Raw genomic sequence first — 24404 nt, 5'->3', positions numbered from 1 at the left:
CACACACAGTACACACTACACACACACCACACAGTACACACACAGTACACACACACACTACACACTACACTCACACAGTACACACTACACACACACTAACGCAGCACGGCGTCGCCGCGAGGGAGGAGGAGAGGGAGGAGGAGAGGGCGGCTCGCGAGGCACCTCAGAGCGTCCCGCGCCGCTCACGTCCAGAGTCGTAGACGCAGCAACGTCGACCCCGCCATGACCTCTCCTCCTCCTCCACCTCGTCACGAACTCGCGTGATGACGTCATCGCCCCACATCGTCATCACTCGCGCGATGACGTCATCGCCCGCATCGTCATCACTCGCGTGATGACGTCACGACGAGGAGCGCTCGTCCGTCTCGCTGTGACGTCATGTCAGCATTCGTATCCATCGACCGATGATGTTGCGTAATCGACTAACTTTTAAGTGTCAATAATCGTCTTTGTATTTAAATATGCGACGTGACGTCACGGCGGCGTGCGGATGTGACGTCACGCAGGACGAGGACGCGGAAGCTCCTCCGCGCAGAGGGCCCGGCACGGGTCTGGCACGGCTCTGGCACGGCTCCACGCCAGCCCGCTTCTTTGTTCCATTCGTCTGTCACGCGCGGCTTCCTGTGACCATACTTCACCACGCTGGGCCTCTCGTGGTGGCGGCTTGGGGTGTGAAAGGCGGCTTTGGGGGAGGACGGGTCGACCAAGCGCGGTTGGCTACGTACGGTGCGAAAGAGGTCAGACGCGCACAAGTTGATAATCGATTATCCGGCCGCTTTCAACATTATCCGCCTGACCGATCCGGCGAAACCGCTCCAGAGGCCGTAACCCAGTCCGGTGATTGGCACCGTGACAGACAAGAGAGTAGCGACGATTTATTTCAGCGTCAAATGTTACACTACATTATACACTACACACAACAACTTAATGCAAATACCGCACGCATATACATTTTCCATGGCTAATAACTACGGCAACACGCACAGAACGTAAACAGGGTTCGGCCCGGCGACAATCTGCTGCATCGGTGCGGCGATTGTCAACCACGTGGGTGTTGAAACGAGAGCGGAGTGCCCCCCCCCACGCACAGACCGCCAGAGTGCAGTGGGTGAGCACGCCGCAGCGAACACCGTCACTGGTCACGCGGGGTTATCGAGTTGTGTCCATTCCTATGTTTAGTCGTGCCAATTATCTAAACAACCTAAATGACTAATTGACAACATTCATTTGCGATTGTCAAGATAGGCGCCTCGCCTGTAAGATGGGTAGTTCACCAGAATTGATTCAAACGAGCCAGACTCTGCTGACGAGAAAATGAATGTCGAAATCGGTCCAGAGTTTTGCTTGTACAGTATCAATGCTGCTGAAATTGCGTACTCCCAGGTGGCTGTGTGGCTGATGCGTAAATAATCATGCTTTTATTTTGTATGTGGAGAGATTTTTCCTGCTCATGTTTTTATTGTTACACGACTAATTGGAGAAATGTTCATATTTTGTGTGCATGTGTATCAGTAGGTATGCGTTATCTATTATACATGACGAGTGCTTTTGACGATTATCTGAACTTCTCCAGGGCCTCCCCCGAAGTCGATTTGCTACTTGTGTAAACATTGGCTCCATGGAGACAGCCGGTCATGGTGCTGGCCGCCCCAATCCGGCCTTTATAGGTGCCACTCGCTAACAGCAAATTTCTGTTCAAGCCATACGCTAACGGAAGGCCGTATGCACGCTGGATGTTTTGTTCTCTGTGGTAGCCACTTCCACCTCTGCCGCTGCTGCATAGAATCACATGGAGGAGGTGGTGAAGGAGGAGATGGTGAAGGAGGAGGTGGAGGAGGGGGTGGAGGAGGGGATGGAGGAGGGGGTGGAGGAGGGGATGGAGGAGGGGGTGGAGGAGGGGGTGGAGGAGGGGGTGGAGGAGGGGGTGGAGGAGGGGGTGGAGGAGGGGGTGGAGGAGGGGGTGGAGGAGGGGGTGAAGCAGGAGATGGTGAAGCAGGTGGTGAAGCAGGAGGAGGGGATGGAGGAGGCGGTGGTGAAGCAAGAGGTGGTGAAGCAGGAAGCGGAGGAGGAGGTGGAGGACGGGGTGGAGGACGGGGTGGAGGACGGGGTGGAGGACGGGGTGGAGGACGGGGTGGAGGACGGGGTGGAGGACGGGGTGGAGGAGGGATACTCGACGCCGTCCTGCGCCAAGCGGTACCAGTGCGACCGGTGCCCCTACGGCACGGACCAACGGAGCAGCATGACCATCCACAGGCGGACGCACACGGGCGAGAGGCCCTTCAGGTGCGAGGAGTGCGGCAAGGCGTTCGCGCAGTCCACCACCCTGCACAGGCACCGGCGGACGCACACGGGAGACCGGCCCTTCGCCTGCGAGGACTGCGGCAAGGCCTTCGCGCAGCGGACCACCCTCCGCAAGCACCGGGCCACGCACGCGCGCGACGCCCCGCCTGCCTGCGGCGTGTGCGGCAGGCGCTTCGCCCGGCCGGGGCACCTCCGGCGGCACGCGGAGACGCACGCGGCCGGCAGGTCGCTGGACTGCGCCGTGTGCGGCAGGGCGTTCGCGCACCTGGGCCACCTGCGCGTCCACGAGCGGGCGCACGCGGGCGACAGGCCGTTCGCGTGCGGCGCGTGCGGGAGGGCCTTCGCCGACGTGGGGAGCCTGCGCAAGCACCGCAGGATCCACGCCGGCGGGAAGCCTTACGAGTGCGCCGTCTGCGGCAAGGCGTTCGCGCAGCCGGGCTATCTCAGGAAGCACCGTAGGATACACATGAGGCGGAAGGTCCACGGGTGTTCCTTCTGCGGCCAGGTGTTTGCGAGCCCGGAAGACCTTCGGAGGCACCAGGAGACGCACACGGGCCCGAGACCCTACCAGTGCGCCGTGTGCGGCAAGAGCTTCAAGCGTTCGAGGAACCGGAACGCTCACGAGAAGGCCCACGGCGGGAAAATAGCGAGGTTTGACCACCGCGGAAGAGGAGGACCCGCGGCGAGCCTGTCCCTCGCGGGGCGAGAACCGGCAGGGAACCCTGGTCCCGAGACGTGGCCAGCGGCGCAGGAGAGCCGCGGGGACGATGTCACTTCCGCTCCGAGGGGAGACCATGGTTGTGGCCGTGGGGAGGGGTTCGGGCGCCCCGTGGTCCACCCGGGGTGGACGGCCAACGGGGAGTCGGCGCGGTCGTCTGACCGGGAGCTCGTCACTCGCGGCAGGCCGCTGGGAGAGCTCCGTGAAGCGAGAGAGGCGGAGCGAAACGGCGCGCCGAGTCCCGCCGCCGTCACCGCGCCGGTGAAGCGAGAGCCTGGAGAACGCGACGGCCTCGCGCCGGTGAAGCGAGAGCCTGGAGAACGCGACGGCCTCGCGCCGGTGAAGCGAGAGCCTGGAGAACGCGACGGCCTCGCTCCGGTGAAGCGAGAGCCTGGAGAACGCGACGGCCTCACTCCGGAGGCCGTCAAGGGAGAAGCAGGGGAGGGGCCCGGCTCCCAGACGGAGCGCCGCTGCCCCTCCTTCGCCGTGGCCGTGGTGAAGCGCGAGTTGGGAGCCGGCGACGACTTCGCGACGTGGCCCGGCGTCAAGGTAGAGCGCGCGGATGAAGAGGGTTCTGCCTCGGGAGCGGACACAGATGCGGGCGACTTCAACCTCCACACGCAGCCCGAGCGGGTTGAGGTTGAGGTGTGGATAGAGGGTGGCGGGAGTGACATCGAGTAGACCGAGTTTTTTTTTTTTCTAGATGTAAAAGTACCACGACATGTTGGTTATGGTAAGGGGTGGATACCCAACTCAGATAAAACTTAAAACTATTTTTGTGTTACGACCCCCCCCCCCCCCTTAATCTCCCCGTCATAACCGCCACTGTTATTTTTCCCTCTTAATATTCTCATTATATGGATTTCACTCATTCCCCATTCATCATTGTTTCAAAGAACAAATGTGACCTAAGGTCTTCGCTCATTTACCAGCTTCACATTCCTTATTGCCGTACAAATACTGGAGCAAGGGCCTTTTCTATTGATGCCCCCAGGGTCTGGAATGCTATCGCCAATAAACTGCAGCTTGGATCACTGTGAGATCTTCACTCAGAACTGCTCTAGAGGAGTTGTACACCCCTAGCTGCCACTGCTATTCAGAGTGGCCTGAAATCAAATGTATTGTTCCGGACGACCGCTGCAAAGTATTATCTTGAGTTTTGATTATAGTGTGCTGATCTTTAAAGGTGGATTGAAAAATGTTGATACTGCTACTGATACTCCTGCTGTTATGGAGTGACTCATGCTGCCAGCTGCAAAGTTTGGTCGTACATGTTATGTATATCGTTTATTGTTACATTCGAATCACAGTTCCTATGATCACTGTTACATTGTTTTTATAGCTTTATTTTGGTGATTTTGTAAAGGTTTTGGTTTGGCCATGTTTGTTTGTTGTAGTACAGAGTTAGCCTGATAACTTTAATCTAAATTGTCTTAAGGGTGCTGCTTATTGTTTGACTTGCATCCCACTGGGATTTTTGCACACAGCGTTGAAATGCGGTGCTTTTTCTGGAAGACTTTGCCGTTTTTTTCCCGGATTTTTCTGTTGCGTGTAGTCACTTTAAGATGTTCCTTGTTAATGTTTTTGTTTTGTTGCGGTTGCACCCGAGTCAAGAGCCGCATGGCTCGCAGGGTTATACCTAATACATGAAACTGAAATGAAATCATTCATTCACTCCATTCGTCATCATTTACTGCCACCAATTTCACTTTCACGGAATTCACGCATCACAGATTTGCCCCTTTACTTCATCTATTTCATTTACCTCATCTCCACCATTACATCCATATGTACCGTTAATTGTGTAAAGTGCCTTGGGTAAGGTGCTATATAGATTCCTTTAAGATAAGATCGCTGTGGTGGTGATGCCTCCTTCATATCGATCTGTGTGATAAGGGTTTCTATGCGAGTCTGGGTCTCTATACAGGTCTGGGTCTTTGGGTGAGTATGGGTCTGAGAGTGAGGCGATGGGTCTGTCTTGTTCCTCATGTGGCTTTTGATGATGATGAGCCGTGATTCTCCATGGAGGTGGTTGATGTGCCAGACGTTCGCGTCAGGAGTAGCAGAGTGGCGAATCGTCATCGCTGCTGTGGTGACGATGCCGCCGCCTCCATATCTGAGATTCGAGCATCGATTCGTCCTGTGGTTCTGTCCTGGGTGGGGACCACAGACGACACCGCACACTGCCCGGAGAGTTTACTATTTTCCCATTCGTGAATCAATCATCATCGAGTATAACCACATCAGCTGCTGCTGCCGCTGCCGCCACTGCTACCATGATTTGTGCAGTGGATGTGGTTCAGGGTTGTGGCCCAGCAGCTGCAGGGTGGAGATGAAAGGCCAGGGATTTAACCTGCACCATCTTCTTGTTCACGACGGCCTTAACATGTTTGTTCGCGCTCTTGCTCGCCTGCCTAAATGTTTCGCCCGTAATTTTTGTAAAACCCTTCAATAAACGAAACACGGTTACGTGAGCAGAACATGCTACCCCAGCCTCTCATCTGGATGAAACACTCATGCGTTTAGAACTGCTTTTTGTGTGTTTAGTTTGATTAGCACGGTTGGCTATGTACGGTGCGAAAGAAGTTGAACATGTACGTATGTTGAACTTCTTTTGCACCATACAGAGGTGCGGGGGGAGGATGGACATCAAATGAAACACCAACATACATACTATACATACATCTGCAATACTGTCAAACCTCAAAACACAAGACGAGATTATGTGATAAACGCATGAAGAAAACATCTTTATTTTCGCTGTAACTGACAGTGCTCAACAATGGCAACAGTAAAATTCAGCGTAGCCAAACATCACAAATCCTTCGCTTGGCATTATGGCAATTACCATCGCCGATCTTCACCCATTTGGGTGCGGGTGGGGAATAAAAATGAAAAATGTTTGCTGTATGAACATTCACGACACTTAAGTTTGACATGTAAACTGTGGCTCCCTTCGTAGGTACGGCAAACAGGCACTGCGCATACTCGGGTGTCCAAATAAATGCCACAATTTTTGTCCCGGATTTTTTATGCTGTTGTCGCTGCTCCAATTGGATCACGATTGTTGCTATCAGCGTCGCGACACGAGACTAAGCAACGATTCGTAACTCTCACAGAGCAGTGCGACCCCTCTGTACTAGAGAAGGGCCCACAGAAGTGGATATCACAAAGCTACTTCCGAATTCTTCAAGTGACATTTGTTCTACACACACACAAGGGAGGGCAGCACTTGCCCCCTCTACTGCTGTTCGTTACGTAACAGTCAAACCGATTTTTGCAATCTCAGAGCTAAATTTGCAGCAAATTAAGTGCAGAACCAAATTGAATGCGATGTTGTTGTTGTGTGTGTGCAGTAAATGGTGACCGAGCTGGGACCATCGATCCAAGAGGTTTTTGTTGGATTGGACGGCGTCAATATAAATGTGTCGTTAAACCCGCCACCACCCGACACAGCCAATTAGTCAGGTTTGTCACGTAAACAGAACGTGCCAATTAAGTTACGATATCAGCAAACCGGTTGTGTGTTGGAGATTAAACCCTCAACACGTGCGGTGGTGGGGCTGGTTGTACTTACCAGTGAAACGTCGTATTCGAATTGTCAATGTTGTGGGTTTAATCTCCAACACACCGGTGTGCTGAACGAGGAACTGGCACGTTCTGTTTACGTGACCATCCTTACTCATTGGCTGTGTCGGCTGGTGGCAGGTTTAACAACACATTTATATTTACGCGATCTAATCCCAAAAAAAAGACCTGGATATTGGTCGCAAAAGTCGACTACTACTACTGCGTGTTAAACTGACACCATCAACTCGCCACAATGGAGGACCCAGGTTAATCACGTTCAGCTGCCTGGATGAGAACCCAGGAGCTAATGCCATGGAGTTAAATGCCACCCAGCGATTATAGGTAATCTGTACCCAACATGGGGGATTCTCAGGAATGATGGCCTAAACAATAACCGTACATGTGCGTGCGTCAACACGTGCGTCAACAAGTGCGCACTCGCGTACCCCACAGCGTGCAAGGAAATATGCCCGGACAGAGCACCCCCATTACCAACAACGTATGTACATGTACAGCCCCACCCCTCTTTGTCAACCTACTGCTGCTGGATGAGGGCCTCCCCCAACCACACCCGTGCATGTCAAAGGGGGAGTCATTTGACCATCGCCGTGCGGGTTGAGGGTGGGGAGTACAGATGTGGATGCATAGTACAGGAGCAGCGCAGCAATGGGTTTGTGTTGCAATGGCCTCCCGCCGCCCTCACCCACGTTGCCCAGCAGCAGCAGCAGCAGCCTATGACGACCTGCCGTGCGTGGAATTCGAGCAGCTAAGCACCACCCTGGGGCACCACCCCGGGGCCCAACCCCCCCTTGCTGAGCTTCAGGGAACTGGCGATATTTGGCGCATCCTGGGTGCTTTGGTCACCAGACGCCGCGCGTATTTGATTTTTGTCTGTGTACCTCTAGTTTTTCCCTCCACATTTAGAATCGACATCACACGTTTCATAGTCATTTGGCTGCTATGCATTTCCACATAAGCCTCTTCGTTGAGCTATCATTTGTGATAGCCAAGTCGCTTCTGAGAAAGCGCTGTACAGCTCAAGTGGGCCTTAGCTGGTAAAATACAAATGTAGTTCTAGTTGAGCTTTAGTAATCGCGTACAAGGTAAAGAAGGGTAAAGGTGCAGCCCTGCAGCGGCTTGCGGAAGGGGCCTCCCACGCGAGCGAACTCTCATCGAGGGTGACTTTGGCCTACTCTTTCATGCCGGCCAGATGTCTCGGAAGAGGTGGGAGTAAACCCACGCTTCCCCCCCATCATCGTCACACGTGAAATGAGTGAGAAAGTTCTATCGTTATTCCAACTCCCGTGCCGGGATATTATCTACGACCTGGAAACGCCGTGACGTCGCTCCCGTCACTGAGGGCATCTTGCAGTGATGGGAGTGACCGAGGAGTGTGTGTGTGTTGTGGGTGTGTGTGTGCGTTGTGTGTGTGCGTTGTGTGTGTGCGTTGTGTGTGTGCGTGCGTTGTGTGTGCGTGTGTTGCGTGTGGTGTGTGCGTGTGTTGCGTGTGGTGTGTGCGTGTGGTGTGTGCGTGTGGTGTGTGCGTGTGGTGTGTGCGTGTGGTGTGTGCGTGTGGTGTGTGCGTGTGGTGTGTGCGTGTTGTGTGTGTGTTGTGTGTTTTGTGTGGGTGTTGTGTGCGCGTGAACGTGTGGCTGCCCCCTGAATGTACGTACGTACATTCCGCACGTACCCAACCGTGCTAATCGGAGGTATGTAATCGGCTTAAATCCGCATCCGGTAAGATTCCTCACCCCTGCCTGATCTCACGAGACCTGCAACACGTGACCACCACACTCAACGGCTTGCACACACATAGACAAAGCTCCCCCATACAAGCTCAACAGAATGTTGGGGAAAGTGCTGCAAGCGAGGGCGTGTGAAGGCCGTCACGGCACACGAGGAAGTGGGTGGCCAGCGCCACGCCCAGCCACCTTTGTCTCCTCGGTGGCGATGTTTACACGTCGCACCAGGTATCTATTTCAAGCCGAGTTGACCTAAGGGAGGTGCCAGGACCGGTTAAAATATTTGACGCTGTCGTCAGTCGTGAGCGGGAATCGGAATTTGGGGTGCCAAGGTCCGTAGCTCGGTGCGCGAACCGCCGTGCGACTGCTCCCCATCACGCGCACACACACAGACACGCGCTCACACTCGCACAGTCGCACACACGCACAGTCGCACCGCGATCGCTTTTACGTGCTGTGCAGCGGAATGACAAACTTGCAGCCGAAGGGCGAGTGATAGGCAATGCCCACCTCCTCGAACACCCGCACGGGGATGCCCACGTCGCACAGGTACACGCGGCCCGCGCCCTCGCCCAGGCTCGACGGCAGGCCCGGCACGAGCGACCACTTGGCCGCGAACGCGACGCCGCCGCCGGCCTCGCCGGGCGCGTCCTGCGACGAGGCGGCGGCGGGACAAGCCGGGGGCGGCGGATCGACGGCGAGCAGCGGGGCCAGGGTGGCCGCGGCCCAGGCGGCCGCTTCCCGCGGCGGCTTGAGGCGGCCGAGCGGACCAGCGGCGGCGGCGATCTCGTCGGGGTCGCCCAGCAGGCACTCGACGACGAGGTCCACGGCGGCGCCGGGCAGCTCTGAGGGGAGGGGGCGACACGGAGATTCCCTCTCGCGGACTCGGCTTCACCTGCCTCGGGGCGGGGGGGGCGGCGGGGGGACGTGGGGGGCGGCGGGAGCCCGGCGCTCCTTACCGGCGACGCTGCCGACGCACCGGGCCGTCGTCGTCCTCTCCAGCAGTCGCACCTCCTCGGCGAGGCCTCCCGGCGGCGCTCGCGGCACGAGCGCGACGACGCGCACGTCGCGGTTGGCGAGGTGGCGCGCCACGCACGCGCCCTGCGCGCCGCGCCGGTGCGGCCCGCACAGCACCACCACCGTGGGCCGCTGATGCGAGTTCTTGGGGTCCATGCTGCGCACGCGTGTGTGGGCGGGAGACACACACAGACGCACCCACGCGGGTGTGAGCGCACACACACAGACGCACCCACGCGGGTGTGACACACACACCCACACGCGTGCGAGGGTGCAACACTCTATCCCATACTGATAGGTGATCTTAGCCACTTCATTGGGCTATCATTTGTGGCCAGGTCGCTTCTGAAAGAGCTACATAGCTCAGTAGGGCCTCACCTGGTCAAATAAAAATAGTCTGAGATTCGTTTTTACTTCGCTGTACCCTCTTCTCGCGGCGAGCCAGGGTCACGGCACTTCACGACGTTTTGTGCGATCCGCCAAACCTCGCTGCTTCCACGGCGCCAGATTACAGGCCACGTGCCGAGGTGCCACCCGGTCCTTTGTATTTTACTTTCCAGCGCATTTGTAGATTCTGGACATCGGTGACAAAGAGCTTCATAGCTCAACGGATTCCTCCAGTATAAATAAATATTCTGATTCTGAGATTAAAGTTGAGTTTGTTAAAGCCAGAGCAGAGGATGAGTCTCATTTGCAAAAGTGACCTGGGTCACCGGAATAAGCAATAGCGTAAAACAACGAGCAAGTGTGAGAGTATGTTAGTGAGCGCGAGTGTGTTAGTGTGTGAGCGTGTGAGCGTGTTAGTGAGCGTGAGTGTGTTAGTGTGTGAGCGTGTTATCGAGTGAGCGTGTGAGTGTGTGACCAGGCGCACCGGTTGGAGCCCCCGAGCAGGGACAGCGCCATCTGCGTGGCGCACACCCCCAGCACGTCGCGGCGCCGCTCCGCCGTGAGCCCCGCTCGCTCCGCCGCTCCCAGGAGCTGCCGGTGCAGCGCTGGGCTCACGCTGGGCACCACCATCCCCGTGTCTCAGCGCCAGCACACGCACGCACGCGCGGGTACACAGACAGAAATCCCCTCTATAGCCTGAACAGACTGTTGAGCAAGTGCTGTTAGCGAGCGACACTTACGAAGGCCGGCACGGCACACGAGGCGGTGGGTGGCCAGCTGACACACACACACAAAGACAAAGATCCCCCGTGTAGCCTTAACAGACTGTAGGGGCAAGTGCTGTTAGTGAGCACCTATGAAGGCCGGCACAGCACACGAGGTGGTGGGTGGCCAACACCACAACCGGCCGCCTTTGTCTCCCCAGTGGCGATGTTTACACACTGGACCAGGTATTGGTGTGTGCGAGTGTCCACGTGTGCCATGCGTGAGTGTGTGGGGAGCGGTAGTGTAACAGTCACTGCGCTGTGCTACAAACCCGGCAAGCTGAGATCGATTCCCGCTCATGTCCAACACCAGTGATGATTATCTGAACCGGTCCTGGGCCTCCCCTAGGTAGACTCGGCCTCAAAATGAGTACCTGGTGCTGTGTGTAAACATCGCCACCGGGGAGACAAAGGTGGCCGGGCGTGGTGCTGTCCACCCACCAACCTCTCATGTGCCAATGTCGGTCTTCATAGGCGCTGCTACTCACTAACAGCACTTGCTCCAACAGCCTGTCAAGGCTATACGGGAGGGGGGCATCTTTATCTGTGGTGTTCATCGTGGTGGTGGTGTTTGTGTTTACGTCGTCGTCGTCGCCACACCATGTGGCCGCAGGCTGTGGGATGTCCATCCTGTCAAGGCCATACGTGGTGGGGGGAGTGTACCTGCGTGTGTCTTAGCGCGCGTGTGCGTGTGCGTACCTGTGCAGTACAGCTTGGGCCCCGGCTGGGGTACGTCGATCCTGTGGAACTCGCCGGGAGCAGCGGCCGCCGCTAGGACGTTCTCGTCGTGCCGGTACTTCTGCGTGTCGGCGGGCGGAGTGCCGCGAGCGCGCACCGCCGCCGCCGCCCCGTTGGCCTGCGCTGCCCCTCCGCCGTGGTGCATCTCGATTTCCTGCAGGCAGAGGACCGCTTCAGATAATCGTCACCGGCGTTGGCCGTGAGCGGGAAGCGAACTGGGGCGTCACCGTATAGCCTCTTAGCGCGCCGTTGGGGCAAGTGCCGTTCGCGAGTTGCAGAATCAGAATATTAATTTATATTGGGGGAATCCGAGGAGCTACAAAATTATTTTTCACCGACGTCCAGTAGGACCTGTGAAGGCCGGCACGGCGCACGAGTGGGTGGTGTGGGCAGCACGGTTAGCTACGTACGGTGCAAAATAAGTTCAACATACATACGTAATGCAGCGCGCTAACCGCTGCACCACCGCTCTTCATAGACGAACGCGAGTGTAAAACACCGACTCGCAGTACGAGACGCACAATTTATACATCACGGAGAGGAGCAGGCGACTGCACTGGACCTCTGCTGCTCGCTGCACACGTACGTACGTATACTGAACTTCTTTAGCACCGTACGTAGCCAACCAAGGCAGTCGGAGGCGCGTAGCGACGAAGCCTTTCAAAACGACCCAAATTCATACCACCCGCGGTGCCGCCCCTCCACGCGCTGCCCAGGCTCAAACCGCCGCTTAGCTCGGCGGCTCGGCACGCTGGTGCGGCGCCGGCGCGCGGCTCCGGCACCTGGAAGACGGCGGCCTTGTCGAACAGCGCGAGGTTCTTCTCGAAGTCGAACTCCGTGTCCAGGAGGTCGTCGAGGTCGTCGGCGAAGCAGTCCTCGTCGCGCCCAGAGCGCCGGCCGCCGCCGGCGGCGGCACCGCCGCGGCCGCCGGCGTTACGCTTTGGGGTCGTGCCCATCAGCGCCTGCCGGTTGCTCGACGACCCTGCCGCACGCGGACCGTCACCCCTCGCGTTCCCGGTCACGACTCCACGCCGAGCCGTCGGTGTGCGACGGCCGTCGCTTGCGGTCATAAAAACTGTGAATAACTAATAAGCCAACTAACCCAAATAATAATGGGTGTGAAATATTCTCAGACTGCATGAAACCACTCCCCCCCCCTCTGGTCTTCGCACGAATTTAGCTCAAGTGTTTTAAATGGCGTGCCGCGAGCCCTGTGTTGCATGTCCAGTGTGCTGCTGACCATTACGCTAAACTATTTTTTATTTTACCTCTCAGTTACGTCTCTCTCTGTCAGAAGCGACCTGGCCACAAATGATAGCTCCACGAAGTGGCTTATCAGCATGTGGAAACTTTTTGTAGTCAAATACTTTATAAACACATGTTGAATCTAAATGTGGAGGGAAAACCCGGAGAAAGATCCACACGACCACGGGGAGGACACGCAAACTCCAAATACACAGCAGCAGGCGTCAGGGTCGGGCTCGAACCCACGACCTCCTGTAAACCAGGCGAGGGAGTCAACATCTCCTAGCCACCGTGGCGTCTCCCGCATTCACGCCGACTGTGTGCAGTGCAGAGCGAGTGAGCGAAGGCTCTCACAGGAGTTGTGTCGGCGGCGGAACCCCTTGGAGGGTGTGGAGCCTGGCACATCTGTGTGGGCGCGCGAGGATGGCGGCTGCTGCTGCTGTTGCTGCTGCGATGAGGAATCGACGGCCTCGGCCTCCCGCTCCCCTCGCCTGCGTCACGGCATCGCGGGGACAGCCAGACGGCCCGGTCAGAGAGAGTGAGAGGTAAAGCCATGAGCTAATTCATGTGCGTATTGAACTTCGTTCGCACCGTACGTAGCCAACCGTGCTAATCGGAGGTGCGGCTCCTTAATGTATGCTCAGCACAAGGAGGAATGGAAACTTTTGTCATTCTAAATACCACTCTCAGATCCTCAAAAGAAGCAAATGGCTGTGTCGGGTGGTGGTTGGTTTTAATGACACATATATTTACGCGATCTAACCCAAAAAACCTCTTATGGATGATATTTTTACATTCAATACATTAACTATGACGGCCTCGAACCTCTGCAACGTGCAACAAATGCTAAAAAGTTGGGACACACCAACATGTTCACCCACTTCCCTCCCCCCTTAACTCTGCAGCTTAAAAAAAAGAGGCTGCATCTCAGTAAATATTAATCGCCGAGCTGCAATATTTGGGCTTGGTTTCATTCAAACAGGTGGTCTGGTTACAAGAACAATGTCATAACAGCATGTGCTGGGCATGTGTGTCTTTGTGTGGTTTTGTGGTTAATGCGAATTTAGGGGAGCGGTAGCGCAGCGGTCAGCGGGCTGCGCTATGAACCCGGCGACCCGAGTTCGATTCCCGCTCGCAGCCAACGTGACAATTATCTGAACCGGTCCTAGGCCTCCCCTAGGTCGACTCGGCCTCAAAATTGGTACCTGATGCGATGTGCAAACATCGCCACTGTGGGGAAACAAAGGCGGCCGGACGCGGTGCTGGCCACCCACGAGCTCGTGTGCTTTGCCGGCCTTCGTAGGTGTTCGCTAACGGCATTTGTCCTAACAGTCTGTTAACGCTCCACTGTGGGGGGGGTGGTCCTTGTCGTATTTTTGTGGTTAACGCGTGGTACCTGGCAATAGGGTGAGAGGCCGACTGGGCACCGTTGGTCATCGCCACAGGTGCTGTTCCGTTGTGAAGCGGCATCTGCGTGTGCTGGAAGATCGCAGGATCAGGCGGCAGCTCCAAGATCTTCAGCTCCTTGATATCCGTCGCACTGCGGGGGTAGAAAAAGAAGACACGCGAGCCCTTCAGTACAGACACGGGGCCCCAGTTGTGTGGCGCTTATCCTGCGATGACATTTTCGTTGTTGTTGTTGAGTCAAGGGTATGATGTAGATGCGCAGGAATGAAAGGGCGGTGGTGATGATGACGATGATGAGAGGGAAGAGAGAGAAGGAAGGAGGGAGTAGAAGTGAGCTGCACGTAGAAGGAGCAGCAGCATGTGTTTTCACAGGGGGTGGCGGGTAGAGGGGAGGGATTCGGAGTAGGAGGGGGCGGTCCACACAGAAGTCACGTGGGAGGCTTGATCTGATATATATTCAGTGCCTTGCATCCCTTTCTTTCTATGTTGCCCTCCTATCGCTGTGTGTGTGTATTGTTTGTTGTTGTAACTTGCTGACCCGCCCGGACTGGACATCTGTGTAACAGGTCCCTGCGGGGTGGGCTGGTAGGAACGAATAACCAAAGAATATAAACAGAATGTATTACTACACTTGTTTAGCCAGGAAAGCCTCAGAGAGTGTTAAGGATTTTGTAGGGTCCTGCCAAGTGTTTGCAGTAGGGGGAGATGTTGCTACACCTTATCGGACGATACGAAGGGAGAGTTTGAGGCCTAGGTCTAGGCTTTAGGCCTAGCTGTAGGCTTTAGGCCGCTGTGAGTTAGTTTTTAATTAAAACATTTAAATTAAAAATTATCTCAGGGAATGAGTTAATTTTTAATTTAATTTTTTTAATTAAAAACTATCTCAGGGAATTAAAAAACTATCTCAGGGAAAAAAAACTATCTCAGGGAATTATAAGGGAATGTTACACTTGTTTAGCCAGGAAAGCCTCACTGAGTCTAAAGGTTTTTGTAGGGTCCTGCCAAGTGTTTGCAGTAGGGGGCGATGTTGCTACACCGAATCGGACATCGGACGGACGGACGATATAATCTATTGTAGGCTGGTTCACTTCGTTCCTACCAGTAAAAGAGCATCATAGCTAATTGGATTCCTCCGACAGTCTAAATAAATATTCTGATTCTAAAATCTGTTCTCTGGCTCCCAAATCTGTTCTCTGGCTCCCAGATCTGTTCTCTGGCTCTCAAATCTGTTCTCTGGCTCCCAAATCTGTTCTCTGGCTCCCAAATCTGTTCTCTGGCTCCCAGATCTGTACTCTGGCTCCCAAATCTGTTCTCTGGCTCCCAGATCTGTTCTCTGGTTCTCAAATCTGTTCTCTGGCTCCCAAATCTGTTCTCTGGCTCCCAGATCTGTTCTCTGGCTCTCAAATCTGTTCTCTGGCTGCCAGATCTGTTGCCTTGCTCCCAGATCTGTTCTCTGGCTCCCAGATCTGTTCTCTGGCTCCCAGATCTGTTCGCTGTCTACCAGATCTGTTCTCTAACTCCCAGATCTGTTCTCTGGCTCCGAGATCTGTTCTCTGGCTCCAGATCTGTTCTCTGGCTCCCAGATCTGTTCTCTGGCTCCCAGATCTGTTCTCTGGCTCCCAGATCTGTTCTCTGGCTCCAGATCTGTTCTCTGGCTCCAGATCTGTTCTCTGGCTCCCATATCTGTTCTCTGGATCCCGGATCTGTTCTCTGGATCCCAGATCTGTTCCCTGGCTCCCAGATCTGTTCTCTGGCTCCCAGATCTGTTCTCTGGTGCTAGGTCTGTTCTCTCGCTCCCCGGTCTCCCAATGGGGTACGGAGGCTTGTGTGCGCGTGCGTGCGAGCAGCACCTGAGCGTGAGCTCTGGCACGGTGCAGCGCGCGCCGTTGCGGAACGGCTGCACCAGCGAGATGCTCTGGCATTGCTGGTCCACGCGGCTCACGCGGCCCTGGTAGACGCCCAGCACGGGGCCGCAGTTCAGCGAGACCACGCAGCCTCCCCAGCGATCCTCCATCCTCCCACCTGCACCAGCAAGCAGCGGCGACAAACCGGAGCATCACCACCACAAGCAATGACGAGAGCATCACCAACAACCAGCCACAACGCCTGGGCCACAGGGCGATATCGTCACCACCACCACCTCGCTCACCCTCAACCCACCACCTCGCCCCTCCTCACCCTCACCCCTCCACCTCGCTCCCTCCTCACCCTCACCACCTCGCCCCTCCTCACCCCACCTCGCTCACCATCACCCCACCACCTCGCCACTCCTCACCCTCACCCCACCACCTCGAGCCGACTCACCCTCACCCCACCACCTTCTCACCCTCACCCCACCACCTTCTCACCCTCACCCCTCCACCTCACCCCCACCCTTCCTCACCCCCACCCCACCCCTCCTCACCCTCACCCCACCACCTCGCCCCTCCTCACCCCTCCACCTCGCCCCTCCTCACCCTCACCACCTCGCTCACCCTCACCACCTCGCCCCTCCTCACCCTCACCCCACCACCTCACGCCGACTCACAACTACGCCTCGTTCCTCCTCCTCCTCGTCGCACCCCGACTCGACCACCACGTCGCCCCTCCTCCTCGTCCCTCCTCCTCCTGTCACCCCGACTCCACCACCACGTCTCAGCACCTCCTCGTCCTCTCAGCACGTCGTCGTCGTAGTCCGAGTTCACGCCTCAGCCGTCTGCAGGTCGCCGCGAGCCTTCGCCTCGGACGGGGATCGACCCCGAGGGTTGGATGCGTCGTGGGGAGAGGGAGGACGGTGGTGGGGGGAGGGGTGATGGTGTGACGTCATCACAGGTCATATCGTCACGCCCGCGACCGGCGGCCATATTGGGAGAGGGTAGTCCCGGATGAGGTTCGGGCGGCCTCGCGATTTCCCGCCCTTTTTTCCCCTCTACGTCGTCGCGTCACGATGACGTAACGCAGCACACGAGGGGCCTTGCCTCCCCCCCACTACCCCTAGGTAAGATGGCCGCCTTCCGGCATCAGCCGCCTCACCCCGGCGATGGTCCAGGCGGCGTTGAACTCTGAGAGGAACGCGCGCGCGTGGAAGTGAATCAGAGTGCGGAGTCGTCCCCGAGGAATCCGAAGAGCTGTGAAGCTCTTTAGTTTGCTGTTGCGCAGACGTCCTGAGTGAGTTGGGCTCGGAGCCGCGTTCCGTCCCCTCACGCCTCTTGCCGCCGCTGTTGTTGTTGAAGGCTGAGCGGTGCGTATCGCGTTTTTGCAACATTAAAATACAAATGTTTAAATCTAAACAGTTTTATTTTAGCAGGTGTGAGGCGTACTGAGCTGTGTTAATTTTTGTTCCATAAGCGACCTGGCAGTCACAACGATAGCTCCGCGAAGTGGCTTATGTTTAAATTTAAAGCGACCAAATACTCTAAATGCGTGTTAAACTATTGTACTGTACGTACTGTACTGTATATTATGATGTTATCAGGTGAGGCACCACTGAACTTGTGACCTGGCCACAAATGACCGCGAAACGAAGTAGCTTATGTTGAAATGTATAGAAATCAAATACTCTAAACGCGTTTGTATCTAAATGTCGAGGTAAAAACTGGAGGATCCTGGAGAAAAATCCACTCTGAGAGAGACAGACGCAGAACTCCAAACACACAGCAGCAGCAGGAGGCATCGTCAGCAGGCATCGTCAGGATCGAACCCACGATCTCCTGCACACCAGGCGAGGTAGTTAACATCTCCCAGCCCGCGTGGGCTCCAGGGACGAACGCCGCCCACAGCTCCCAGCTTGGGCAGCACGAGGTCGTGGGGTCAACCCCGACCCTGACGATGCCCGCTGCTGGATGTTTGGGGTCTTAAGCCGATAAGAGTGATCTTTGTCTTTGGTGGATAGATGGTGGTGGTGGGGATGGTGTAGATGATGATGGTCGTGGTGTGGATGATGGTGGTGGTGAATATCATGCTGGTGGTGGTGACGGTGGTGGTGCAGAAGATGGTGGTGGTGGTGCAGAAGATGGTGGTGGTGGTGGTGGTGCAGATAACGGTGGTAGTGGTGCAGGTGCAGACGACGGTGGTGATGGTGAAGATGACGGTGGTGGTAGTGCATGTGATGGCGGCAGAGCTGATGATGGTGGTGGCGCAGATGACTGGTGATGGTGGTGCAGGTGATGGTGGTGGCGCAGGTGCAGATGACGGTGGTGGTGGTGGTGCATGTGATAGCGGCGGTGCAGATGATGGTGGTGATGGTAGTGCAGATGACGGTGGTGGTGGTGCAGATGATGGTGGTGGTACAGATGACAGTGGTGGTGCAGATGATGGTGGTGGTAATGGTGGTTAAGATGATGACGGTGGTGGCGGCGGCTCCGTTTGTGATGACGGTGGTGTGCCGCGTGCATGCTGTTGCGCTCCGCGTGCGTGCTGTTGCGCTCCGCGTGCGTGCTGTTGCGCTCCGCGTGCGTGCTGTTGCGCTCCGCGTGCGTGCTGTTGCGCTCCGCGTGCGTGCTGTTGCGCTCCGCGTGCGTGCTGTTGCGCTCCGCGTGCGTGCTGTTGCGCTCCGCGTGCGTGCTGTTGCGCTCCGCGTGCGTGCTGTTGCGCTCCGCGTGCGTGCTGTTGCGCTCCGCGTGCGTGCTGTTGCGCTCCGCGTGCGTGCTGTTGCGCTCCGCGTGCGTGCTGTTGCGCTCTGTGTGCATGTGGCGATCCCGCTGGTGCCGTGCGTCTCGCAGGCCATGGAGGAGCTGGTGGACGCGCTGGCCGGCTCGATGGCCGTGACGTCGTCTCCCAACAGCACGGCCGCTCCGCACCCGCGCCTGGCTCAGTACAAGCAGCGCTGCAGCAGCAGCCAGAGTCAGAGCGAGCGCCGACAAAAGCTTCTGGAGCTGCAGAAATCGTAAATGAGCAGTGTGTAAACAACAACAACAACATCCGCCACCGTTCGCCACGTCACCGCAGCTCCTGTGCCAGGCTAGGTGCACAGGGGGGTGCCCTTCGAATGTCTGATACGAGACGTAAGGCGCTTCGACTCCCCGAGGCATTTAAGCAACGCTGTATATACAGTCGTCGTCGTCGCTTGGTTTACGTTTTTAATCCGTTCCACGGAAACTACTGTTAACCTAAATAATTGTTAATCGAATTCACTTATAAGTTGAAAAATAGGTAAAAATCACTGAGTCTGCAAGAGAGCTGTTTCCACTGCCAAAACAGAAAACATAATATAAGCCAAGCCAGTCGAGGTCTCGACGCTCATAAATGGTGCATCGCTGATTGGCGGTGGGCATGCTCAGCCCACTTACAAACACTGGGATTGGCCGAAATTGGTACCCGAGTGCATTACGTAAACATACCGTGAATCTAAATATCTACGTTAGTCGAAACCATGGGGTCATATGGGAGACGAAACGTTAGCCGAAAAACCGTCAACCGGTGTCGCTTGATCATAATAATTATGCATGATCATAATTATTTTGATCATGCAGGCTCATAAGAAAAAACTTGGGTCTTCGGGCATGCATCGTCAACCTCGAGGCGACGTCGCTTGTCGTTGCAGGAAGAGGTTGGACTATGTCAACCATGCTCGGCGCCTGGCCATGGAGGACTGGGCGGGCGTGGGGGACGCGGCGCCGACGGCTAGGGGTAAGAACGCGCGGAAAGCACCGAACGAGGAGGATGCAGAAGAGGGGAGTGAAGACGACATGGAGGTGGACATGAAGCACAAGAAGCTGCCGCGGTCCTACGCCAACCAGGTGAGGCCCTTGCCTGCCTCGGAGGCCGCACTCAACTCAGATTATTCGGTGACGGCGCCGCTGCTGCTGTGCCATGCCGACCTGCATAGGTGCTCACTAACAGTACTTGTCCCAACAGTCTGTTCAGTCTATACAGGGGATCTTTGTGTTTGGGGAGTGGCGACCCGAGTTCGAATCCCGCTCAAGGCCAACACCAGTGATGATTATCCGAGCCAGTCCTGGCCTCCCCTAGGTCGACTCAGCCTGACAACACCACCCCCTCGTGCGGTGCCGTGCCGGCCTTCGTAGGTGCTGCTCGCTAGCATCACTTGCCCCAAGGGTCCATTGGAAGGCTACACGTGTTGACCTTTGTCCTTGGTGCTTGTGTGCAGCTGATGTTGTCGGAGTGGTTGGTGGAGGTGCCGGCGGACCTGTGTGAGGAGTGGCTCATGCTCGTGTGCCCCGTGGGCAAGCGCTGTCTCGTCGTCGCGTCACGGGTAAGCTGGCGCCGGACTAGCAGCTGCTGGTGTGACCACGTGTAGCTCTTTCTCGTGTCGGGCACGTTGCGCGAAAAGTGTTCCTGAATGGAAGGTCCGTGTCATGACGAAAATGCGTTGTAGTGTGAACACCGGCAGTGTTGCGGCAATGGTGGTGTCGGTGTAGTAGGTGGTGGTGCTGTCAGTGTATTAATGGGTAGTAGTGGTGGTGGCCATGTAGTCAAAGTATTTTTGCTGTAACGGACAAATTGATAATTACACTCGAAACTAAATAAAAAAATCATTGGGTGGCGCGATACGTACGTTTGTTGGACTTAGCAACGTATGTAGCCAACCATGTCAATCGGAGGTATGTTGAGCGAGGACTCGTCGTGCGTGCGGAGGACGCGTGGGAGATGCCGAAAGGAGCCCGACTGGCGGTGGTGGGACTGCTGCTGTGTTGTTGTTGTTTTGCGCAGGGGAGCACGGCGGTGTACACCAAGAGCGGCTACTGCGTGAATCGGTTTTCGTCGCTGCTTCCCGGCGGTCGCCACGGACAACACAAAGGTGAGAGCCTCTCACCTGCACTAGTGTGCACGCTCCACGTTATAACGGTATAAAGGAAGAACCGCGTTGTAGAGAAACCGCTATGCATGTTCATCTTTTGCACAGTACGTAGGCCAACCGTGCTCATGGGAGGTGTGCTGTGTGAACAGCGCGCGTTAGGCGAGGCCTCGCGGTCGTCTGATGGGCGTCGTTGCGCCGTATGCCCCCATGTGTGCTGCTGAGCAGAGTACAGCATCCTCGACTGCGTATTCAGCGAGGTCGACCGCACCTACTACATCCTGGACGTCATGTGCTGGCGCGCACATCCTGTCTACGACTGCGAGGTGACACTTGTGCCAAGTCCGTGGTGGGGGGTTGGGGGGGTGGCGGGGGGCGACTTGGCACCAGGCCTATGCCACGGGGGTCATCTGCGGATTTCGGCTTGAAAACGTAAATTAATGAACGAATTTATTTGTGGTTGCAGACGGAGTTCCGCTTTTTCTGGCTCCAGTCCAAGCTGCGGGACGAGGGCGCGGTGACGGAGACGTCCCAGCGCAACCCGGTAACGGCCGCGGCGGCGTTGCGTCTTCTGCCGCTGTCGCGTTCGTCGTGTTGTTGTCGGAGCGCTGCGGTGGCAGGATGTTACCTCCCTCGCCTGGTATGCAGGAGGTCGTGGGTTCGATCCTGACCCCGGTGACGCCTGCTGTTGTGTATTTGGAGTTTGCATGTTCTCTCTCCCCATGGTCGCGTGGATTTTTCTCCGGGTCTCCCGTTTTTTCCCCTCCACATTTAGAATCGATTTGCGTTTTAGAGTATTTGGCTGCTATGAATTTCCACGTGATGATGATGCGCCACTTGGTTGAGCTCTCATTTGTGACAGGTCGCTTCTGAACAAGAGCTAATAGCTCAGTGGGCTTTACCTGCTAAAGTAAAAATAGATCAGATTTTTACTTGTTATCGTTGTTGCTGCTGTTGCATTTCAGTTCCGCTTCGTGGGTCTGCAGTCATTCGCCTGCTCTCCGGACGTCCTGACGACAGCACTGGCCTCCTCCGAGTTCCCCTACGAGGTAGCGGCTCTGCCCCACTCCCACACGCGGCGTCACGTTGTTACACGCGACCACTCCGCTGCTGGGTGTGATGGCCAGCAGGCGGAGGAGCGTTTGGCGCGCCGCGCGCACTATAAACCCGCCCACCTGAGTTCGACTCCCGCTCGTGGTGAATGTTTGAACCGTTCCTGAGCCTCCCCAATTGATTGGTCCACACCCGAGACAGCTTTTCTTAGAGCCTCGTCTCACATGGTGTGGAGCAATACATTTCAAGGACAGTGCATACATTATCAGAGTTGTGTTTTTTGTTTGCATTCTGACCGCAGGTATTGTGATCAATGCAAACATGACTCCTTGTAAAAAAAGGTGTCAGTTTTGCTGCCAGATAAAAGGGTTAAAAAACAATGATCATATTTTGCTACTGGCAAAGGAGGTTCCAATGGTGTATTTGGCACGTTTTGTTGATGTGACAAACCTTACTGGCTGTGTCAGGTGGTGGAGGGTTACGACACATTTATACTTACGCGATCTAACCCCAAAACCTTTATTATGAATAATATTAATCACGAAAGCCTACGTGTTAAACTGACTTACGAACCAGCTTCCATAAGATATTAATTTTGTAACCATCACACTTGCGAACCGAACCGTAGAACAATTTACAGTGCTACATACAAATAACCATCTCTTGTTATTTGTGAGTTTAATGACGCTTCCCTCTGGTGAACCCCATAACACATTTCAGAGCACTGATCGCTGCGCGCTGATTTAAATACAGTCCGTGATTGTCTTCCGACTTACGATCCGTTCCACTCGCGAACGCCTCTCGGGAACGGAACCCGTTTGTAAGTCGTTGACTGCCCATATTGCATAATAATAATAATACAGGATAATACGTAACAACAACGCTAATAACGATACCGCTGTGCAGGTGGATGGATTGCTGTTCTATCACAAGCGCACGCACTACTGCCCAGGCAGCACGCCGCTCGTCGGCTGGCTCAAGGCCTACATGGTGCAGGACGTGCTGGGCCTGGCTGTGCCCGACGCCGGCCCCACGGCACGTCCGCCCCACGCCCACCGGCAGCTGCAGGACATCATCGAGCAGAAGCAGCTGAAGAAGGCTGCAGCCCGTGATGCGGGCCAGGCGGAGGGGCAGTCCGAGCCGAGCGAACACTACGAGCTGGAGCACCTGTCCACCATCCGCCCGCCGCCACCGCCGTCGGACGTTGACATCGGCTGACTCGCGTCGCCGGCGTCGTTCCACGCGATGTCGCGTCGTGTCGGGTGCGACGTTCCCCAAGTTTCACCGCCTCCGTGCGGGAACCCGAGGTCCGCGACGCTTGTACGCGCGTACGTACGTGTTGGACTTCGTTCGCACCACCGTACGTAGCCAACCGTGCCATTCGGAGGTGCGAGGGGAAAGACAACAAGCTAAACACAAAAAGCAGTTCAAAACAAATGCGTTTTCAATGTATCTATGTTGAACTTCTTTTGCACCACCGCACGTAGCCAACTATGCTAATCGGGAGGTGCAGGGGGAAGGGCAACAAACTAAACACAAAAAACTGTTGTAAAGAAATTCGTTTTCAATTGTTTTTCGTCCCTGTCGATGGAATGGGCAGTGTTCTCGTGCTCTCGCTGATGGTCTCGTACTGCCATTTGAAGAGCAACGATTGTAAAAGATTTCAGTTGTCGGTGATTTAGCCATTCAATTGCTGTCTCGTGAGCGTTGGTGGATTGCAGATACACCCACTTGCTTGCTCACCCACTCACCCATCCATTCACGCACCAAACTCACCTCATTCATCCACTCACCTACCCACTCATTCACCCACCCCATTACCCACCCACTCAATCACCCACCCATTCACCCACCAACCCACGCACTCATTGACTCGCTCACTTATTCACCCACCCAACCACTTATTCGCCCACCCATTCACACACCAACCCACCCATCCACTCATTGACCCACCCACCCAACCACTCGCTCACCCACTCAACCACCCACTCACTCACCCACCCTTCCTTTGTGTATTTGGAGCAGTGTGACGATGACGACGACGTTACGTGGTCCACGGTTTGGTGTTCGTAGCCGTGGTCGCACACAGGCGGAGAGAGTCTTTGATTCACCATCATGTGGCCCTCTCTCGTGAGGATTCAACAATGGCAACGCTTTTACCCTCATGCGTTTTCTCAACGGCCTTCCGATTCTAAACACTGCGTCCAAGCGCGGGAGCCAGCAGTCGCGCAACAGAACCTTCTGCAACCGGTTGCGGGCAGCAGTTGCACAAACGGTTTGCTGGTCACGGTAGAATATGGACTCGACTGTCATCTGGAACTCGTTTGCGCGCAACTGAATGTTTTGTAGCCACGACACTTGGAGACGAACTGTTGTTTTTGCGTAACATCTCTGCGTGGGACAAAATAATCGCACAGCTCTTGGCATCGTATTTTAACTGTTATAACATGATAATAATAATAAAGGTTTATTTTTACCCCCCATCACATAAACGTTGGCTTGAAGAAATTTTTTTGGGTCGGCGTGACACAGACACGTGACAGACAGACAGCGTAAATTAGCTGAGCCGGGCGGTGGTGGACATCCGTCACTCGATGTCACGTGTGTGCTCAAAACAAACGTCTCACGTTGCCACCACAGTGGCGGAATGGTCAGATGCACTCTGGACTTGTGTGGTGCCACAGCGACGGGGCCGCTCGGCCGAGCCAGGGAGCCGCCCGGCTTCC

At 55.7% G+C, this 24404-nt stretch overlaps 3 protein-coding genes across 7 annotated transcripts; 2 read left to right on the top strand and 1 right to left on the bottom strand.

Moving 5' to 3' along the window:
- Window positions 1-1984: 1984 nt before the first annotated feature.
- LOC144736166 (uncharacterized) lies at window positions 1985-5506 on the top strand. The gene has a single exon (XM_078618752.1). It carries the CDS (start codon window positions 1985-1987, stop codon window positions 3698-3700), a length of 1716 nt encoding a protein of 571 aa, XP_078474878.1. The 3' UTR covers window positions 3701-5506.
- Window positions 5507-5748: 242 nt separating this feature from the next.
- Window positions 5749-16690, bottom strand: EDC3 (enhancer of mRNA decapping 3). 2 transcript variants are annotated; one of them, XM_078618766.1, is made up of 9 exons: window positions 16417-16690; window positions 15740-15911; window positions 13879-14022; window positions 12837-12973; window positions 12020-12219; window positions 11199-11391; window positions 10220-10373; window positions 9291-9505; window positions 5749-9176 (listed from the first exon to the last, which is right to left on the bottom strand). In XM_078618766.1, the coding sequence occupies exons 2-9, from the start codon at window positions 15901-15903 to the stop codon at window positions 8779-8781; spliced, it is 1605 nt and encodes a 534-aa protein (XP_078474892.1). In that variant the 5' UTR covers window positions 15904-15911; window positions 16417-16690; the 3' UTR covers window positions 5749-8778. The 2 variants fall into 2 exon arrangements, with proteins under 2 accessions (XP_078474892.1, XP_078474893.1); XM_078618767.1 differs by having other exon boundaries at window positions 16531-16690.
- Window positions 16691-16743: 53 nt separating this feature from the next.
- SNUPN (snurportin 1) lies at window positions 16744-24170 on the top strand. 4 transcript variants are annotated; one of them, XM_078618771.1, is made up of 10 exons: window positions 16744-17036; window positions 17457-17594; window positions 18590-18753; window positions 19411-19606; window positions 19978-20082; window positions 20541-20628; window positions 20854-20951; window positions 21092-21169; window positions 21591-21674; window positions 22585-24170. In XM_078618771.1, exons 3-10 carry the CDS (start codon window positions 18593-18595, stop codon window positions 22894-22896), a joined length of 1122 nt encoding a protein of 373 aa, XP_078474897.1. In that variant the 5' UTR covers window positions 16744-17036; window positions 17457-17594; window positions 18590-18592; the 3' UTR covers window positions 22897-24170. The 4 variants fall into 4 exon arrangements, with proteins under 4 accessions (XP_078474897.1, XP_078474894.1, XP_078474895.1 ...); XM_078618768.1 differs by lacking the exon at window positions 17457-17594 and having other exon boundaries at window positions 16744-17109; XM_078618769.1 differs by lacking the exon at window positions 17457-17594 and having other exon boundaries at window positions 16745-17036.
- Window positions 24171-24404: the final 234 nt, after the last annotated feature.

Source organism: Lampetra planeri, chromosome 59 (genome assembly GCF_965212315.1).
Source record: "Lampetra planeri chromosome 59, kcLamPlan1.2.h2, whole genome shotgun sequence".
NCBI lineage: Eukaryota > Metazoa > Chordata > Hyperoartia > Petromyzontiformes > Petromyzontidae > Lampetra > Lampetra planeri.
Note: the sequence above shows the minus strand (reverse complement) of the source record. Positions and strands in the feature narration are given on the sequence as shown.

Bases quoted from the DNA above. Each gene is read 5' to 3' on its own strand.
- LOC144736166 (XM_078618752.1), top strand. From the start codon at position 1,985: ATGGTGAAGCAGGTGGTGAAGCAGGAGGAGGGGATGGAGGAGGCGGTG.
- EDC3 (XM_078618766.1), bottom strand. From the start codon at position 15,903: ATGGAGGATCGCTGGGGAGGCTGCGTGGTCTCGCTGAACTGCGGCCCC. The intron at 12,220-12,836 runs GTGAGAGCCTTC...CGCGTGCGGCAG, and splicing joins CCGCCGCCGACACAACTCCT to GGTCGTCGAGCAACCGGCAG. The intron at 9,506-10,219 runs GTGCGCCTGGTC...ACGCGTGCGCAG, and splicing joins CTGCTCGGGGGCTCCAACCG to CATGGACCCCAAGAACTCGC.
- SNUPN (XM_078618771.1), top strand. From the start codon at position 18,593: ATGGAGGAGCTGGTGGACGCGCTGGCCGGCTCGATGGCCGTGACGTCG. The intron at 19,607-19,977 runs GTGAGGCCCTTG...GCTTGTGTGCAG, and splicing joins CGCGGTCCTACGCCAACCAG to CTGATGTTGTCGGAGTGGTT. The intron at 21,170-21,590 runs GTAACGGCCGCG...GTTGCATTTCAG, and splicing joins AGACGTCCCAGCGCAACCCG to TTCCGCTTCGTGGGTCTGCA.